Source organism: Ictalurus punctatus, chromosome 23 (assembly GCF_001660625.3).
Source record: "Ictalurus punctatus breed USDA103 chromosome 23, Coco_2.0, whole genome shotgun sequence".
Classification (NCBI taxonomy): Eukaryota; Metazoa; Chordata; class Actinopteri; order Siluriformes; family Ictaluridae; genus Ictalurus; species Ictalurus punctatus.
In genome coordinates this window covers 15,679,572-15,700,205 of record NC_030438.2, presented here as the reverse complement: position 1 = coordinate 15,700,205, position 20,634 = coordinate 15,679,572, and the positions used below count along the sequence as shown (strand labels likewise).

The window sequence follows — 20,634 nt, the reverse complement described above, 5'->3', positions numbered from 1 at the left end:
AAAAAAAATTCGCAAATTTTGAAAAAAGCCGCCGCAAAATCAAGCATTTTTAGCTGCGACAATCACGAAGGAAAAAAAAACTCCACGAAATCCTGTACAGACTGATTATTGTAATCAATTAAATAATTTGCCTAATATTTGAATAGTTGGATTCAAAGGGATCTCTGGCTACAAAAAGTATTCGAACCCCTGCTCTAGACTATTATGTACAGTAATCGTATACATGTGCACATGCAAAATGTCTTCAGCGAAATATTTATTTACAACTTCTTATTACAATTATCTCTACATTCAGTATAGCTGCATTGGAACAAGAAAATAAAGAAACAATGACAGATGAAAATGTTACATGGTAATTACACGTTTAATAACTAACTAATTGTTAGTTGTTTAGGAAAAAGGCAAAAACGGGGTCGCTGGCAAAATGTGTTCGTGTGGACAAAAAGGGTCACTGCAACACGGTTCTAAATTCATCGAAAATGAAATTTGGGACGTGCGCTTCCACCACCTGCAAACAACAGAACGAATCTAGTTGTTACATGTATGCAATATTATATGATATTATATTATTCATATAATCAAACAGCATCACTTGTCTAACTACTGGCAACATCTGGCATATGCGTCGTAATAGACAGATTTTTAAAAAAAACATGCTGATATTTAACAAAGAAACATCTTTGTTGATATAGTGACTTTTTTTGTGAGGAGACTTTATCAATTGAACAATTATGGAAGGAGTCTCCAGTGTCACTGGTAAGCTTTCCACCACGGGAAAGTCTTATAGCTTTATAATTTCTCTGTAACAAGCTCCAATTTGTTTTTTGTCTGATTAACTTCTAGAGAACATGAGTGAAAAACATTTATATCTGTTAAAACTAACTTGTTTCATGGACGTTCCACAACATTAAATGTAGCTAGAAATGAATAAAAAAGTGTGATGCTTCGTAATCTTTGTCAAACTGCTGCGGTATAAGAAGTATAAAACACTCCTGGATGTGCTGTTAAAGGAAAATGATCAACTCCAGGGTGCGCGCTAACAGTCAATCTGCATCACTGATTATTTGCCTAGAACAGCACACTCCCAGTGTTTTAGTCCTTACTCCAGGAGATCATTATTGACATGTCGAATCAGATCAGTTTAAGTATCTTTGCCAAACTGCTAAGAATTAATTTGAAAATTAAGTGTATTTTTTTTTAAAACAAAAAAAACAAACAAAAAGAACTTACCTTGCTGGATAGCTTTGTATAGCGCACGTAGTCCTCCAAAAACATCAGCGCTCCGACCACATCAGCTGGCATGTCAGGGATCTTTTGACTGTGTAGCAAGCAACAAGCACTGTTAACTCATTCATTTTTTACAAAAAATATATAAATTATTTAATATTCAACTTTTCTAGCTGCACTGAACATGACATTAAATCCATTTGAAGATATATATATATATTTATTTTTTAAGCTTAAGCCTCCTTTAATGCAGTAGTGTATATGTTCACTACATAAAGTTTAATATAGTATTGTAGTACACTATATGAGCAACAGAATTCCATTTAATGTTCTGATACAGAAAAGATACTAAGCGGCTCTTGGAATCAACTACTTACATGCAAGATCACTTTTAGGACATGAAGTGCTTTGTTGTTGTTTTAAATGATAAAACTGATATATAATTTAAAACATATATGAATATAAATAATGCTATAAATAACCTGCATTTATTCAGACACCCTTTCCTAGATCAACTGACCAAGGGTAATTTGGCCAGAAAGTTTACAAATGTGTGTTTCAACACTAAAAGTTGATCTTAATCATTCGAAATTGATTTCTTTCCCCCTTTGCCTACATAAATATGAAAATTCACAGTATCTGAACAGCGGGATTCGTTCCCGAAAGCTCTAATACATATTGATATATAGATCCATTCATATAGATACATCCAACATCCAACTATAAAGAAGTATATTCATATCCTATTTTTCCCCTGAAGAACTATTTCAGAAATGGGATTTGAGCCCGATACCTGGTGCACTGCTCCATGATGGAGCGGATGAACTGGCCAATGAGAGCCAGGAACTGCTCGGTGTATCTGGAGTGAAACTGTTTGAGCAGCGTCAGTAAACCCAGGACGAGAGGAACCCAGTCGACCGAATCGGCCGCTCTCCGGCAGGTCATTCCTGCACAGACAGACATCACTGATCAATCAGGCTGGAAGATGAACTTTGACCTGTTTTTACCTCATTATCTGCTGTGTAATATAATCAGAGACTTTGTAAATGTCGAACCTTGGTTTTTAGTGTACTGGAGTTTGGGAAGTTGTGCGATGAGGAAGAGGAAGTTGACAGTGGGGAAGTACGGCAGGCGCTTGGTAGTGATGTAGATCTGAGAAAAAAATAATAACGTTTCGATTTAATAAATAATTAAATGATCACAGAACAGACGTGACTCGAATTTCCTTTTAATGATTGATGGTCACTTGATATTAATCAGAGCAGTTATATGAGCAAATAGAAATGAATGCGATGTTCCTATTCGAATATCAAATATGAAAATGTATTTCTATAAGCTCTGTTTAAGCGAATCTGACTGGGAGACGTATCTGTACTGTATACCCTTTCAAATTTCTGTTGATATTTGCTTCAGCTAAGGCAAAAATAAATATACTAGCATCCTTCTGATATTTTCCTTCAATATCATTTCCCATGACAGATTTTTTGCAATATACCTTAAAACACTTTCATAATTGTGGTGAAGGTCAAGTTCTACTTTTTACATTCATCAATCATGGTCAGGATTTTAGCTACAAACGTGACTGACTTTGCTCAGTGGGTTGTGTATTCCAGCTGCCTCTAGATAGGCAGTGAACTCGTAAAGCAGGGTGTTGTCCTCTTTAGGGTACGGCAGGCTCGGGTCCTGGTAGTGAGCTTCAATATCAGCGAGCAGAGATCTGCCGGGAAAAGAAAAAAAAGAAAGACAAACCAATGAGAAAAGGAGGCACTCAGCCTGTAGGAAAATAATGAATAAATGATTGACATAAAGGCTACTATCTCACTTGTTCAGATTCTCCAGAGCTGCTGCAAGATGTTTGGAGTCAAACTTGCACGAGTAGTTCAACTCATTTGCTATCTGTAGCCTCAGGATTTGCATCTGACCCACCTGTAACAAACAACTCAGCCAATCAGACCATTCAGGCTCGCACCAGAAGGCTTATGTTCTATGAAAATGAAAACAACATTGAAATCAGCCAAGTCATGTAGCTACTATATCGATTTTGTATTATTGTTGTTTTACATACTTGTTTATTTATTTATTTATTTTTAACATGTTTAGTTTGCAAAAAGAGTAACATGTTAAACCAAAGACTAAACAAAAAAAAGTACAAAAATGGCTCTCACATAGAGACAAATGCTGATTTTTTTTTTCTATTTTCTCTCTTTTTCTCTTAATTAAAAGATTTCTTTTCCTTTTTTCCTTCTGTTTTCTTCTCTTTTCACTTCTTAGGAATGGCTTTAATAGTCCAAAATATAGTTTAAATAAATAAATAAATACGAGAACCATGCATACTACAATAAAAAACAAAAACAAATGTGGACCTTACGGCTATACAGTGCTCTTCAAAAGTATTGGAACAGAAAGGCCAGTTCTATTGTTTTCACTGTACATTGAAGACATTCGTGTTTGAAAGCAAACGAGTTGCATGAGACGTTAGATCAGAATTTCAGCTATCATTTCCTCATATTTACATCTAGATGTGTTAAACAACCTAGAACAGGGCACCTTTCATGTCAGACCACCATTTTTCAAGTGATCAAAAATATTGGAACAGGTGCATGACAGGTGTTTCTTGCTGCCCAGGTGTGTCCTGTTAAGATTGTTTAACGAATGAACAGCTCTGAATGTCTGCTCTGGGTTTGAGCCCTAGTGAAGACCTTCGCCTGTGGGAAAAGAAAGAAAAAAAAACCCCACATACACACAGACATAATACCTTCATAATGGACTCCAGATATGCTGGCCAGATCTTCTGTGTTTTGGCTACAGCGTTCGCATACACTTTGCTTGCTGTGGCTGTATGGTTAAGCAGACAAATAAATAATTTTACTATGAGCCAGGGCTATAGTGAAAATCTGTAGTGTAATATGAGGCTGTAAACGTCTGATTACAGACTCAAATCAATTGCATTTATCATTAAAACAAAAACAAACTAATACACCGGTAGTTTTATTAATATTAATTATCATTGAAAAATACTTGAGAAATTTTTCTATAAAATTCACACTATGTAATTCATGTACACTGTTGAGAATGTTAAATAAATTAACAAACTTTTCAGGTTGACATTTCTGTATTATAAATTCTTTATTCTAATATTTTGAGATACTGTATTTTTCATTTCCGTGAGCTGTAGCCGTGTAAATGTGTAAAAAATCTAGAATATATGTAAGTTCCATTTTTCGAATTAAATTACGGAAAAAAATTTTTTACTTTCCCATGATATTCTAATTTTTTGAGATGCACCTGTATACTTAAAATGCAATGTTGACTTACCCACAATGCCTTTCACAGGGTTCACAGCATTTAGCAGAGCTTTAAAGACGTCAACCACAGCTCTGTCCTTGAGGATGATTTTCTGAAGTACAGTCAGGAAAGTCTGGAAGAAAAAGCCAAAGCATTACTTATTAAATTTCATTCAAATTTCATCTAATTTTCACTTGTTATCATTTACGAAGCCGAATGTTTCACTCTTTTACTGTTGCTAATTCTCAACAGGGTTAATTATTAATTATTCGAATCTCTTACTGCTCGTTTCAAATGTTAAAAAAGATACTGTTAAACGTTTATAACTTCGATAAACACACACCTGTAGTTCCTTGACGATCATAAAGCACAGGAGACGGTCGAGTCCGTTCAGGCCGAACGTGCCCAGAGTGTCCTGGATCTCTGAGAACAGCCTGTTATTGGTCACTTCCTGGTGCGTCTTCATGTCATACCAGGTGTTCATCTGGTGTATATAACAAGTTGTTCTAAAGAAAGAGGACAAATAATGAAAGTGAACATAGTGATGGTAAACATGTTAAAATCTGTTATTATTAGTTTTTTTATTTACTTTGGATCAGTGATCCTTAAGATCTCCCTACAAAGACGGCCAATGAAAGTGGCCGACTCATCCACTGGTTGGTATTTGGGAATGGGAATGTGTGTCGATTGGTAGATGCTCTGCCAGTCTTGGATCTGAAGAACAAAACAAATATGGTGACCCATGAACAGTGTTACAAATTCAGTGCTGAAAACAGAAGTCTGGCCAATTTCACACGAATGGAAAACTGTAAAGTCTAAGCAGAAAAAGAAGAGCCAGCGCTTTGTTTATTCACCAGAAAACATTCTGCCAGTCATGAGTCCTCCATTAATAAATATACATTTTAACACTTGGTATTAAAATGACATTAGAATTTTGGGTCGAAATGTAAATTCCTTGCATACTACTGACATTTAAAATTAGCAGAGATGATCTTTTTTTTAAATTTTTTTTTACTTTTTTGAAAGAGAGAAGTAAACATAACCAGCTTGAAATTTCCATAACAGGCCCTTAAAATGAGGCTAATGTAAGGCAAATTGAAAACAAAAAAAACAAAACAAAAAAAAACACACACTAAAAAACAGAAAGTTGAAGGGTTAAAAAAGTGTCGTCCGTCTTAGCTTTACAACCATCCTGCAGCAAGCTATTCAGCAAAAATAAGAGTGTTGCATCATGTCTGACATCACTTGGTTGGACGAACAAAAAAGTACGAGGAGCACATCATAAACTACCAAAAAATAAACAATGTTCATCTAAACAAAGAGGTGTAGGACAGGTTTGACATGAGTGAGCATTAGGCTACTGTTAACTAGCAAGAACACTTTTATTCATAATATTAGCAAGTTAAGAACCTTTTTTTTTTTAAACAAAAATCTTATTGCAGATAATATGCAGCAAGGAACTTAATTCTTCCTTTTAACTAGATCGAACACCTTTTATTCTAGAGAGTAGTGAATTAGGAGCCTAGTTTTCCTTTAAACTGAAGCTAACACCTCTTATTGTTGAAAATATCTAGTTAAGAAACAAGAACCTTCTTTTTTCCTTTAAACTGAAGTGAACAAATCCTTTTTTTTTTGTATATACAGTCGCTAGGAGCCTACGTTTTACTTGAAAACTAAAGCTAGCACCTTTTATTCTAGAGGCTAGCTAGTTAGAAACCTTGTTTTTCTTTTAAACAACAAGCTAGTAGCTTTTATTTTAGAGACTAGCTATTTAATTTACTTTTCTTTCAACTAAGGCGAACATATTTCTTTCAACTAAGGCTAACATCTATTTCTACAGACTAGCTAGTTAGGAACATACTTTTTTCTTTCAACTAAAGCAAACATATCTTATTCTACAGACTAGCCATATAGGAACTTATTTTTTTCTTTAAACGAAAGCTAACACCTCTTATTCTAAAGATTTACTAATTAGGAACCTATTTTTTTCCCTTTAAAGGAAACTAAAGAGAGTAGATAATAATCTACACCTTTTCATTTGAACTGCAACAAGCTTACAGTTGACTTGCAGAACAATGCACTCACAAAAACAAAGAAAAGATTTATAATAAAAAAAAAAGAAAAGAAAAGAAAAAAAAGATAATGGGAGACTTTTTGATGGCTTTTCGCAAGCCAAGTGACTGCTTGTACTTCTTACAGCAAGAACAGCCCTGAAAATGTGTATTAAATTGTAGATGCTAAAACAGATGTAATGTAAAATGCAAATGTAATACAGATAGCGTAGTGGGGAAACCTTGGTCCTGAGGAAGCTGTTGCACTCCTGCTCCACGTTGTAGTTGATGATGCGGGAAACCTCCTCCTGCCAGATCTTCAGGCCATAGATGCTGACGTAGTCCTGGATGTACTCGAAGGAGCGATAGAAGCCGTCCATGGTGGCAGCCATTTCCTTCAGCTTGGGCATGAGCTCACTGGGCTGGAAAAAAGAATCCATTACATATGCTTACGCTGTTAGGCTTTAATGCTTATTTAATGCATCCATATCAATGATGGTATCATTGATGGTACCATATCAGTGAGACAAGCAACCAAGGACTTCCCGTGAGGATAAAGTAAGTTCACTATACCTATACAGTGAGGGAAAAAAGTATTTGATCCCCTGCTGATTTTGTACGTTTGCCCACTGACAAAGAAATGATCAGTCTATAATTTTAATGGTAGATTTATTTGAACAGTGAGAGACAGAATAACAACAAAAAAATCCAGAAAAACGCATGACAAAAATGTTATAAATTGATTTGCATTTTAATGAGGGAAATAAGTATTTGACCCCCTCTGCAAAACATGACTTAGTACTTGGTGGCAAAACCCTTGTTGGCAATCACAGAGGTCAGACGTTTCTTGTAGTTGGCCACCAGGTTTGCACACATCTCAGGAGGGATTTTGTCCCACTCCTCTTTGCAGATCTTCTCCAAGTCATTAAGGTTTCGAGGCTGACGTTTGGCAACTCGAACCTTCAGCTCCCTCCACAGATTTTCTATGGGATTAAGGTCTGGAGACTGGCTAGGCCACTCCAGGACCTTAATGTGCTTCTTCTTGAGCCATTCCTTTGTTGCCTTGGCCGTGTGTTTTGGGTCATTGTCATGCTGGAATATCCATCCACGACCCATTTTCAATGCCCTGGCTGAGGGAAGGAGGTTTTCACCCAAGATTTGACGGTACATGGCCCCGTCCATTGTCCCTGTGATGCGGTGAAATTGTCCTGTCCCCTTAGCAGAAAAAAAACCCCAAAGCATAATGTTTCCACCTCCATGTTTGACGGTGGGGATGGTGTTCTTGGGGTCATAGGCAGCATTCCTCCTCCTCCAAACACGGCGAGTTGAGTTGATGCCAAAGAGCTCCATTTTGGTCTCATCTGACCACAACACTTTCACCCAGTTGTCCTCTGAATCATTCAGATGTTCATTGGCAAACTTCAGACGGGCATGTATATGTGCTTTCTTGAGCAGCGGACCTTGCGGGCGCTGCAGAATTTCAGTCCTTCACGGCGTAGTGTGTTACCAATTGTGTTCTTGGTGACTATGGTCCCAGCTGCCTTGAGATCATTGACAAGATCCTCCCGTGTATTTCTGGGCTGATTCCTCACTGTTCTCATGATCATTGCAACTCCACGAGGTGAGATCTTGCATTCTTGCATGGAGCCCCAGGCCGAGGGAGATTGACAGTTCTTTTGTGTTTCTTCCATTTACGAATAATCGCACCAACTGTTGTCACCTTCTCACCAAGCTGCTTGGCACTGGTCTTGTAGCCCATTCCAGACTTGTGTAGGTCTACAGTCTTGTCCCTGACATCCTTGGAGAGCTCTTTGGTCTTGGCCATGGTGGAGAGTTTGGAATCTGATTGATTGATTGCTTCTGTGGACAGGTGTCTTTTATACAGGTAACAATCTGAGATTAGGAGCACTCCCTTTAAGAGTGTGCTCCTAATCTCAGCTCGTTACCTGTATAAAAGACACCTGGGAGCCAGAAATCTTTCTGATTGAGAGGGGGTCAAATTTTACTTATTTCCCTCATTAAAATGCAAATCAATTTATAACATTTTTGTCATGCGTTTTTCTGGATTTTTTTGTTGTTATTCTGTCTCTCACTGTTCAAATACAACTACCATTAAAATTATAGACTGATCATTTCTTTGTCAGTGGGCAAACGTACAAAATCAGCAGGGGATCAAATACATTTTTCCCTCACTGTATTCTAACTGATAGCCTACTCAAATAAAATTCACAAAAACAGAAAGCATGTCTAGCGTGTTGTGTATGAAGAGATATTAATTAACGTGTTCATTCACAAAACATTGTACACAGGACTGTAACAAAAACTTCTGCATTCTTTTAATTGAAAAATTGTAAAAACGTATTAAACAGGAAAACTATTGTGACACATCAAAGTGAAATGATGTGTTAAAAGGTGGACAGTTTATCACATTAGCTAGAGAAATCAAAATCTGACGTACACCGAGCTGCATAAAGAATCATCCATATTTACGTTCTGAATACGAATTTTAAAAAAAACTCTTAAACTAGTGACTATTCTGCAACCACGACAAACAAAATCACAAGCTTGAGTTCTGCTCTTACTTTAGCTTTAGGGTTAAAGATGAGGCCTTTGTGTAGAGAAAAAGCAACTCGTTTAACAAGCTCTTTCCTTATTCCGTCCTCCAGCAGCTGCTTGGGATCCACCTAAAGCCACACCAGCATATAATACATCATTTTACTAATAACAACATCATGGAATACTAACATATAACTTCATTATGTTTTTCAAACCTTAATGATTCCAACAAGTGTCGTTTTCATCATCAGAATTTCCTCAGTGAAGATGGAAATGGCATGGGTGAGTTTGGCAACCTGACAAAAAAGGACAAACAAGGGTGAGGGTAAGGGTTAGGGGTTAAGGGTCACACATTTCAGTAAAATTAACATGATAAATATACCCACCAAAATGCTAGCACACTCACCTCGTAGCGTGCCCCGAGCTGGGAGTAGTCCTTCAGCTTGTCCTTATCCAGCCGTGTAGGAACCTCCATGATGTCATGGATCTGCAGCTTGATGATTTTGGCCAGTGAGGTGAACATGCTTTCTGGAATGATCTGCAGAACCTGCAAGTAGGACACATTTCAGGCTCAGCGACAGATTCATTTCCACTCAAATGTTTCCATCAACTACTTTTACTATACTAGAATATTCTTATGATTATACACCAATCAGCCATAACATTTAAACCACCTGCCTAATATTGTTTAGGTCAATAGAACATCCTTATGAATGCTAAGACCAAAGGTTTCCCAGCAGAACATTGTCTAGAGCATCACACTTCCTCTGCCTGCTTGCCTTCTATCCCATAGTGCATCCTGGTGCCATCTCTTCCCCAGGTAAGCGACGCACACGCATCCGGCCATCCATATGATGTAAAAGAAAATGTGATTCATCAGACCAAGCCACCTTCTTCCATTGCTCCATGGACCAGTTCTGATACTCACAAGCCCATTGTAGGTGCTTTCCTGCTTCCAAAACATCAACTTTGAGAACTGACTGTTCACTACCTGCCTAATATATCCCACCCCTTGACAGGTGCCATTGAAACGAGATAATCAGTGTTATTCACTTCACCTGTCAGTGGTTTAAATGTTATGGCTGACCAAACATGCTAACATGGCTACCAATAAATGAAAGCTGGCAATTAACTGGTAATTAACTGAGTAGTGGTTCGCTCAATAAAATCTATCGTTAGCATGGCTGGAAAGTAAATTACTCCTACAACCAAACTCTGTCCAAATAACAAGTGGTAGTACCTTTCTGACGTAGGCCACCAGCTCTCCAGAGTAGAACTGCGACACGCTGAGCAGATCAGGACTGTTGCCCTGATTGATGCGCATTAGGGGAAGATCCAGAGCTGAGGCCAACTGTTTAAAGCAGATTTTGTAAAGTTCAGTTTAGATGTCTACATAGGTAACGTCAAGCGCTCTACGCGAACGTTCAACATACTTTGATGCCATACCTTCAGAAACGTTGCTCGAAGTTTGGTGACCATGGACGGGCTGGCTCGGATACTTTCCTGCATGATGGATGTGAAACTGAAAAACACAAATCAAAGTGAAGCGCAAAGATTCTCCAATGACACCCTATTCCATAAATAAATAAGGACAGAGCAGCCATATTAACGAGTGCTATAAGTGCAATAACCCAGACTCTACTCCAACCATTCCCGAGTCACAGATGTGCTGATAAGCAAGGGAAAAAGCAGAACGAGATGTGTGTGTGTGTGATTTTTTTCAATGTAGAAACATTTCATTTCATTATTTTTGAAGGCATCTTTGCACTACAGCAATTCTTTGCACGTACCTAAGACTTCTCCACAATATTGTAGATAGCTATTATTCAGCTCGCTCTTCAATCCTAAAATTTTAATGTCCAGACTGACTCAAAACAGTATATGTACGTATATAGCACTTAAAAGTTTTGTGCTCGTGGACTGTAAAGCTTTCGTAAACTTTTCCTTCCTTTGGCGACATTATTCGCAAAGTCGTCTATTTGACTTTTTTAACAGTATCCCTAAAATGCACGTGTGAAAATATCTGTCACTCATGTGTAACTACACAGACCTGCTTTGTATCATCGCTCACGGACAGAGTTGACATTACCTATCTATAAGTTGCCAGGCGTAGGATAAATCCCCCACGATTTGCATGGTGATCAGCACCTCCTCTTTAATGTTGATCGTGCGAATCATCTGATGCAGGAACTTGCGTGTGTCGGCCAGGAACTGACACACCTGCAGGTTAGACTCCAGCTGGTGGAACTCTTGCACCTGAACATAAGACAACAGAAGAAGTGCTTATCGAAAACCTCAGCACCTGGTCACAGACTCAATCATGTCTTATTCATTTCACTACGTACTGATGAGAAATTGGCTACCAGATAATGAACTGTGTAGACTTTTGTCTTATGAGATTATTGTTGTATTAATGCTGATCAGCAGATTTGAACGGTACAGTTTCTTTAGTAACAGAAAACTCGCCTAAGTCACAAAAGGAGTTTAGTTGTCTCAGAGCCTTTTTAATAACGGCCTCTGTGTTCCGCTGAAACTTTAATGTAACATCAAAAATAGATCAATAAACCTTTAGTGTTGGCACATTCCTTACACAACGGCATGTCCCATCTTGCTTTATTCCATCAGTATCATGTGTATAACTGAATGAATAAGAAAGCAGCGCTCACTTCTACTAGCGCCTGAATGAGCTGCACCGTCTTCCTCCCTGCTGCTGTGGAGTCTTCATAGTTCAGAGACTCGATCTGTTTAGAGATCTCCCTGAACCACGCCTGCAGGTTTTCTGTGGAGGCAACAGCAGAACATAATAATGAGGACTGGACTTATAACATGCTGCATAACATTTTTATTTATTTTTTTTTTACCACAGCACAGCGGAATTCTTAAATCGGACCAGTCAGAAGGTGTCAATTCATTTCCTAGAACAGCAGCACTGAAAGTAGTTCCGGCTGCATAACAAATCACACGTAAATATTAATACGCTCGTTCTAAAACGTTATCGTTTCTATAGGAACACCTAAATCACATGGACTTTGCGCTATCTAATATAAGTATTAAAAAAAATGTTAAAACATGAAATAATTGTAGTATAATTGTTGATATGGTGACGCTTTTTGTGAGGACAAGTTTATGGAAGGAGTCTCCAGTGTTAGCGCTTCGTAACAGTTTTTCGGGGAAAATCTTCAGGACTTTCAGTGCTTTTGGGCTTTTTAACTTCAAGACAGAGAGAGAGAGAGAGAGAGAGGTAGAGAGAGAGAGAGAGAGAGAAATAGAGACTGATAAGACTGTTTATAGCTGCTATAACACAAGTGATAACTGGAACGAACTTGTTTTGTGGGCATTCCAAACCAAAACTGTAACTATAAATGGATCAAATGCATATGTTTCATTAGCAAATAAAAAAATTTTATCCTTGGGGGGAAAAAAACAACATTCGGTTCACTATAAGAGGCATAAAAAAACACTGGGGTATGCTTTTATGGGAAAATAAATCAACTGACTCTGCTTTACGTGGCACTTCGAAAAAGCAATTCGATTCAATTTTATTTGAATAGCACTTTCTACAATGGACACCGTCACAAAGCAGCTTTACAGAAATAAATTCAGGATATAAATTTGAAATTTCACTTCTTACACCACCCCACCGTTGATTATTTTCCTACAACAGCACACCCCCTGTTTGGTTCTATTTCTTATGTAACTGTTCAGACACTCCCACAACATTCAGCGATGTTTACTTTAGTTATATTAGGTTACTCAAAGAAGAGGTTCTGTAGAAAATAAAAAGCTTGTTCAAGGTGGAGTTGCCGGTAAATTGTTGGTTAGATTCTACAGAAACGATTGTTGGTAAACATTATTTTCATATTATACGCTTATACGTATACCGATTCCATACTCGCACTCACCAGCGCCGTTCAGTGGCTTTTAGCTCATCAGTGATCATTTTTCAAAATCATCAGTCAAGATCATTTTTGAAAAGACGAAACATATCTGACGTGTTTGGAAGTCAAAAACCGATTGTGTGCTTTGGTTTAAAAGAAGCGAATCGAACCGTTTTTCTCCACCCGGGTGAGAGGCTTGACCCCAGAAAACACCTCGGCCAGTTCAGTCATCCTTTCCGATCCCTCTTTCTTATAGCTCTCCCATTTCAGCTGCTTTTCAGCCAACATCTGCTTGAACATCTGGATGATACAAAAACAGCATGGTGCTACATGGTGCTACTCAACATTAGCTTTTAAAAACACAAAACATTTAATAGATTTTTTCTCCTGGTAACTTGGTGTAGTATTTTGAAGCATAACTCATGACCTTAGTCAATTAAAAAAAATTAATGAAGCGTGATGGTGGGAATGTGTGAGATGAAGTTGCAAGATGAAACTCACTTCTTTGAGTATGAACTCAAACTGAGCCGTGTCCAGGAGCAGCTGAAACAAGATCTTGGGGTTGTATTTGGAGTCAGTGATCGCTTGATCCTTGATCTGACGCTGTCTCTTGTTGTTCGGATCATACACTGTAAGACGAAAGATGAAGATTACAATCTATACAGAAAAGTCGTGAACAAACCAGCTATTTTGTTCTTCAGTTCTGTCAGGGGAAACGAGGGGAAGTAAAAATAGAATAACTCCTGGTGGATAGAGATAGAACAAAGTAAAGACAAGGGATTAAAAAAAAACAAATATTAAAAACCAATACAGAGTCAAAAAGAATCAGAATCAAAGACATGTTCTAGTGACTCAAATAAAGTGACTTGAAACAACTACCAAGACATCAAGGACTTCTCAGGTGTTCATACTTTGAAACCCAAATATATATTTTTATCAAATGACTGTGATAAAACTACGTTAATTAAATGAATCATTTACTATTCACATGAATCACTCGTTTAGTCAAATGGTTCATTTGAAATCGAGAGCCATGGCTCAGACCTGACTCTGCAGTGTGCAGCATGAGCCAGCGGATGGCGACGTTGCAGTCACGCAGGCAGTTCAGCAGTTTGGGGATGTTGTCCAGGACGATCTCCTCCCTCAGGAAGCCCTCCTTCAGCAGCTGCTGCACCTGCGGTCGGAGGCTCTCCACGCTGGAGGCGTAGCGAGACGACTGCAAAAACGAACAAAACCTTTCAATGTCAGAAATTGATCAGTTCCTGTTAAGTTTAACAGGACTGCATTCATATAAACAAAGTATTAAAGTATTTAAAGTATTACTTTAAAATTTTTATTACAGAAACAAAGATTGAGCATGAAGTTTTAGATTAAGGAAAAAAAATTATACACCACTTTTAGTAAAAATACAAAAGAACAAAGATAATTGCTGTGTTATTATAGTGGCAAATGTATTAATATATTAATGTTATTATAGTGGCATGAAATGTAATAATATATGATGGTGTGACCGGTCAGTGTGTGCGTGTGAGTGTGTGTGTGTAAACGGAGTGTGTAGCTGCTGTTGTGTGTATACACACCTGCTCTCTGATGTTTGCTGATTCCAGGGTGTAGTTCAGTGCAGTCTTGGCTGCTTTATAAGGCTCCCACGCCTCCACTAAGTTCACAGTGATGCCCATGTATATACTGATCACCTGATTCAGCAAGAGAACCCGCAAGCATATCATTCACAGTATGATAAGTGTACGTTTTGATATCTACTCGTAACGTCACATTTTGATGGTTGACTTGAAATGGCATGAAACGCTATGAAAACGTTTGAATATTTTTAAAAACGTACAAACACCCAGTTGTCTGATTTCTCTCTCTTTAGAGTTTTTAAATCTTGTAAAAAGTACAGCACCTCCGTACATCGCTGACTGCCGGATAAACTAGGAGTGGGTCTCAATCAGCTCCCTAGCTCCCTCGGTGGTGAATCAGTATATTGTGTACATGAGTTGGGGCACTGGTAAAGACCCTGGCTCACTACACACTGGGACACTGACGACCGAATTTCTGGCGATATGACCACGTACTCGTGTTGCAAAACATCACCACTGGCATTTATCAGCAACATGCAGGACCGATATCTTTCTGACATTATATGTCATGTGTGTGTTAGCTTCATCACATGCGTTTCTGTCATAGTACTTCAAACAGGATCGTAGGCAAGCTAGTGGATTGTTTAAAATCATTAAACATCATTGTACACATTCACCATTAAACATTCATTGGGCTCCACATAATCAGTGATTTAAAAACAACAACAACAACAACAATAACATTTAACAACCTTTTATTATTTTCCTTAATTTGACTTGCAATTAACATTTATATTATTTGAATTATTGTACTTTTCTTCCATTTTTACACACTCTCTTTTATTTTTATATTCTATACTGTTGTTCATTTCACCTTTCTGTCACGATTTATTCCATATGTATTACATTTTTATTATTTGTTATTATATTACTATGCTATTATGCTATATTACTATTGCATTTTTGACTACAGTCTTTCACTTAAATGTATATTGCAATAAATATATTGCTTGTTGGTTTGTTTGTTTGTTTGTTTACACCTCACACTTTGGAGGTTGACACCGAATAGCATAAAACTATGTAACAAACGTGTGAAGATTAAATTATTAGGAAAATGCTTTTAGCATTTTTTTTTAACGCAGACGGGAAAAAAATCTGTTGTCTGATTTGGGTCTCTTTAAAAAGCAGGCTACTGTGTTTTATAAATAAATAAATAAATAAATAAATAAATAAATAAATGAGCGTATTTTGAATTATAGCACTATTCAAAAATATATATACAGAATATATATAAATAACATCCAACTGTTTCAGTCCACTAATCCGATTGACAAGCGCCATTCCAAGAGTACTGATATTTAGCATAACCGCACTCGTCTGTGTTCACTACATAAAATTCAAATTCTAGCAATTGTAGAATTCAATTCTTTCAAAACGCTCCATCCAGTTTTGGTTTTTTTGGGAAGTATTTTTAATTGGTCAGAGCAAAAGATAAACAAAATATTTGGACATACTGTGTCTGAAATGTCAGGTACTCTATATTAACTTCCTGTTTATAGAGCTGTTGTGTAAAAACAACAGGACACGCGCAATCACGCTGTTGTACTGAATATTCAGTATAACAGCACTCTTGCTTGTGTGATATGACTTAACACTCCTACAATGCATACACGTGCAGAAAATCAACACGTTTGTCAGTATCATGTCCTCCAGTAACACTGCTTACCCAGTTATCAGGGAAGTATTTGTCCACAATCTCTCTCATCTTGGCTTGCTGTGTTTGTAAGATGGAGGGAGAGAAGTACAGGCAGACGTACAGCATGGCTGCTTGGGTGGCCAGTGCAGTGCTCCGGTGCTCCGGCAGTGGATACGCAGAAACCTGAAAACCATCAGCACACCGATAATGTAGAAATTTTACAGACAGAGAAAAAAATAAATAAATTCACAAACCATCTCTAAAAAAGAAAAAGACCAAAAAATGCTTAAAAAAAAAAAACCTAATTCACTCTAGAGATAGCGAAAATTTACAAACAAAACCCACTCTAAAATAAAAACCCCATCACCCCCATAAACCCTCTTTAAAAACAAAACAAAACAAAGTTCCTATAAAATACAAAACAACAGAAACCCCCTCTTAAGAAGAAGAAGAAAAAAAGAAACAAATAAGGAAAAACAAAACAAAAAACATGTGTCCATTTGAGATTTTCTTCTCAAGAGTTGCAAGGACAACCCAAAAACATCAGAAAAAAACAAACAAACCCCAAAAATCTGTTTAAAATACACGATAAATACACAGAAACAATTTATGGTACTTTTTTTTTAATGAAGTGCAACGTAAAAGAGTTTCTTGCCTGGTTGTAGATGTCATCGGAGCGCAGGCGGCCTATGACCATGCTGATGAAGGTGGCGCTGATGGGGACTCGCTGGAAGTAGCTTTCGGGGTAGTTAGGGGGCCGTTTAGCCCCAGGGTTACTGGAGTAGCCGGTGCTTCTTAAGAGTTTACAGATATCATCCAGGTTTGAGTCTGCTGAGGATCGAGCAGCACTGTGTGGGGAGAAAGGAAAAAATAAAACCCAGACACTGTGTTTACTGTCGTCATCAATGCTTAGGAATCACGTTTCAATACAGAGATAATGCCACTAATGCATCAGGTATGGGTTCAAAAAGTAGAGAGAAAGAGTGCTGAAGAGATGACAGTATTATTCAGACTGAACAATGATCATCTAGTTCTTTAATATATATATAATAATGTCTAATCATTGTAAACTCCAGACAACTGAATAACCATTTACATCCTTACCTGTATCTATAATAGGACACCAGCATCCTCTCTCTGACTTCGCCTTCTATTTTCTGATCTATAACCAACAGCATGACGCCGTACAGATACAGAGCTTCACACTGAACAAGAGGAAACATCAATAAGAGGACACATTTCTTCACTTTAAAACCTATGCTTCATTTTAATGACATACCAAAAGCTGTTTTCCATCTTCGTTGAGCAGGACTGTTTCCAGAGTCTGCTGAATGTAGACACCTTCATTAAGGTCATCCAGGAACCTTCAAAGCCATCATGAAATTATCATCTCAATACTGTCACAGTAAAATGGTCTAATTCGGGGTGTCCAATCTTATCCGGAAAGGGCCGGTGTGGGTGCAGATTTTCATTCCAACCAAGCAGAAACCACACTTGAGTCTATTGTAAGCCAAGATCAACTGATTAAACAGGTGGAATCAGGTGTGGCTCCTGATTGGGTGGAATAAAAACCTGCACCCACACCGTCCCTTTCTGGATAAGATTGGACACCCCTGGTCTAATTAATTGCCCATGTCTAAATTACTACAAGACATGAAAACATCTGGTGGTTTCTAATGTTTACAAAAACGTTGTGATCTTTCGTGAAGATCTACCATTAAGTAAGCATTAACCAATGCGAGATTCATTAAATATATCCATTTTAGGATCTTAAACTATCCAGTTTCTGTGCCTACTGTAGCCTCAGATTCCTGTTCTTGGCTGACAGGAGTGGAACCTGATGTGGTCTAATGCTCTTGTAGCCCATTTGCCTCAAAGTCGTGCATGCCGAGATGCTTTTCTGCTCACCACAGTTGTAAAGAGTGGTTATTTGAGTTTCAGTAACCTTCCTGTCAGCTCGAACAAGTCTGGCCATTCTCCTATGACCTTGATATGATCCTCCTATGATATGAAACTTTTGAGTGTTATCTGCATGATTTTTGGCTAATCAGATAACGGCATGAACATGCAGGTGTGCCTAATAAATTGGTAGATGAGTGTAGCAAGTCTAGCATTTATCGACTCACTGTATTTACAGTTTGCTCACCTTATTAAATCCACAATGTATTTATGGACACCTTCAAAGGCCAGATAAAAGCGAGACAATATTTCGGTGTTGTTTTCCCGGAACTCCTCGTCCAGGTCCTGAAGTTCTGGCTTGGCTTCGAGCTTGCTCTCGTAGTACTCCTGACCCTGACGTTTCACACACAAGCATCGAAACACATCAGGGTCAGAACAGAGGTTTTGCATTTCATTATGCATCTGACTGTATGTTGAGTGTACAGCTGTGAAAGTAAGTGTGTATCCATTTGGTGAGAATATTCAGAATTGAATGCTATTAACAATGATTAACAGGAGGCTACCTTGAAGTAGCTGAAGTCACAGATGATGTCTCCATATTTCTGCTGGTCGCTCTTGTCTCGAAGCCTGAACACAGGGGGAATGAAGTCAGAGAGGCGCAGAAGCTCAGCGATGATGGCGTTTCCCCGGGACACGATCCTCAGGATGGCCTGGCCGCACAGGTTATTCTCAGCAAGGAAGTCCATCATGGTGGCAACAGACTCTGGGAAATCATTCAACAGTATGATACTGGAGATGGTAAACTGCCAGCACTGCAAAGAACACTCGTTTATCAGCCGTGGACTTCATTTAGGCGATACTAGAACTGCCTTTGTTTTCACAAATTGTACTACTACTACTACTACTACCACTAAGTAGAAGAAGAAGAAGTAGAAGAAGAAAATGAGGAGGAGGAGGAAGAGGAGAAAGAGAAGATCAAGGTTCAACTAGACAAAAAATACAAAGAAGAAGAAGAAGAGTGGAGGAGGAAGAGAAGAAGATGGCATTGATGAAAAAAGAAAGAGAAGCAAAAGAAGATGAAGGAAAAATAATAGTAGTAGTAGAAGAAGAAGAAGAAGAAGAAGAAGCGGAGGACAAATTATACGAAACGGCAACACTGATACAATCAGGTTTAAAAACATTATTATTATTATTATTATTATTATTATTATTATTATTATTATTATTATCATTGTTGTTGTTGTTGTTGTTGTTATATGTGTAAATAACACTGTCAGTGTCTGTGATCAGCCCGGGATAATAAAGCAGGCTAAAATAACACCGCGCTTGATTGTGATTCACTACAAACAGCAAACGAAGAGATATCTGTGTTATTTAATCCGCGGTTTGTAATTTATTATTATATGTCAATAATAAAAATTGCAAATGTATAAGCTATACAACTGCACTACTCACCCTCTCATCTGTTTCCGCTTCCCAGTCACGTGACTCTCACATGATAACGCTTCCGCTAACGCCAAACGGTCGACTTTAAAACTGTTCACCAAAATAAAAGTCTTGATTTTTTATTTATTTGTTTATTTTTAAGTAATTACAATTGATTCATTGTTTCATGAGTTTGGCCTTGTGAGAGAAGACATTGTGTACAAAACTAATCTTCCATGCTGGAACAACATGCTCATTAAATGTTGAGTTTTAAAGGGGGTTTTCGAAAGAGAGAAATTACAAGATAACAGGAGTTGGGGAATATATAGTTTGATATAAAATGGGAGAATCCTTCTGCTTGTCGACTTTTCTGATCAAGTACAATGCAGTCCAAAATATTCTTATTTAATTTTGTTTTAGCCATTTTTACAGTTAGTTTCCGTTAAACTACAGATATGTCCAGGTATGAGAGGTCCTCAAAGTACCCAAATACTTGGGTACTCAAGTAAACATGTAACTACTCATCTAAATAAACACTCTGGTTAAAGGTGAAGTACAGCTTCACTCAGGTTAAAGCAGAAAAATGTACACGTTTAAAGTATTAAAGTAAAAACACAAGAAACATTCACAAAAGAAATAAATAACTTCCTCAAATGACACTTGTTTTAGTTTCTGATAATTAATTGCCACCAACCAGTGTGAAAACATTAGCTAAGGCTAACTAGCAGCAGCTTTATTCCTGATTTTGGTTACTAATGATAAATTAGCACTGTTTTCATCAAAGAAAATCAGAACATATTAGCTAAAGCTAACTACATTTTGAGAGGTTGCTTCTAACCTCTCAAATGTTAGCTAGCATGATAACAACTCATGACACAAACTAGCTGAATGCTAATAGCTATCTGCCACAATACAAACTAACTACAGACTTAAGTGCAGCTGGCTAGCAAACAAACTAGCTTGCAAATCTTATAACAGTTTGATAATTGTGTTATTTTTATTTTAATATTTTTATGACGTGTTTGGATTTTTTTTTT

The 20,634-nt window shown here is 37.6% G+C and overlaps 1 protein-coding gene across 1 annotated transcript; it reads right to left on the bottom strand.

Annotated features, from left to right (window-relative positions):
- Nucleotides 1-239: 239 nt before the first annotated feature.
- Nucleotides 240-19,718, bottom strand: washc5 (WASH complex subunit 5). The gene is made up of 29 exons (XM_017453783.2): nt 19,628-19,718; nt 18,736-18,935; nt 18,420-18,565; nt 17,553-17,637; nt 17,378-17,478; nt 16,929-17,121; nt 16,304-16,456; nt 14,578-14,691; nt 14,042-14,213; nt 13,499-13,626; nt 13,168-13,297; nt 11,786-11,898; nt 11,209-11,375; nt 10,566-10,641; nt 10,360-10,470; nt 9,526-9,666; nt 9,335-9,415; nt 9,146-9,247; nt 6,806-6,985; nt 5,102-5,226; nt 4,856-5,018; nt 4,543-4,645; nt 3,983-4,062; nt 3,050-3,153; nt 2,815-2,944; nt 2,283-2,379; nt 2,021-2,174; nt 1,231-1,318; nt 240-508 (listed from the first exon to the last, which is right to left on the bottom strand). Exons 2-29 carry the CDS (start codon nt 18,919-18,921, stop codon nt 449-451), a joined length of 3,483 nt encoding a protein of 1,160 aa, XP_017309272.1. The 5' UTR covers nt 18,922-18,935; nt 19,628-19,718; the 3' UTR covers nt 240-448.
- Nucleotides 19,719-20,634: the final 916 nt, after the last annotated feature.

Bases quoted from the DNA above. Each gene is read 5' to 3' on its own strand.
- washc5 (XM_017453783.2), bottom strand. From the start codon at position 18,921: ATGATGGACTTCCTTGCTGAGAATAACCTGTGCGGCCAGGCCATCCTG. The intron at 9,248-9,334 runs GTTTGAAAAACA...GTGTGGCTTTAG, and splicing joins CACTTGTTGGAATCATTAAG to GTGGATCCCAAGCAGCTGCT. The intron at 3,154-3,982 runs GTATTATGTCTG...TGTTTGTTACAG, and splicing joins ATCTGGAGTCCATTATGAAG to GTGGGTCAGATGCAAATCCT.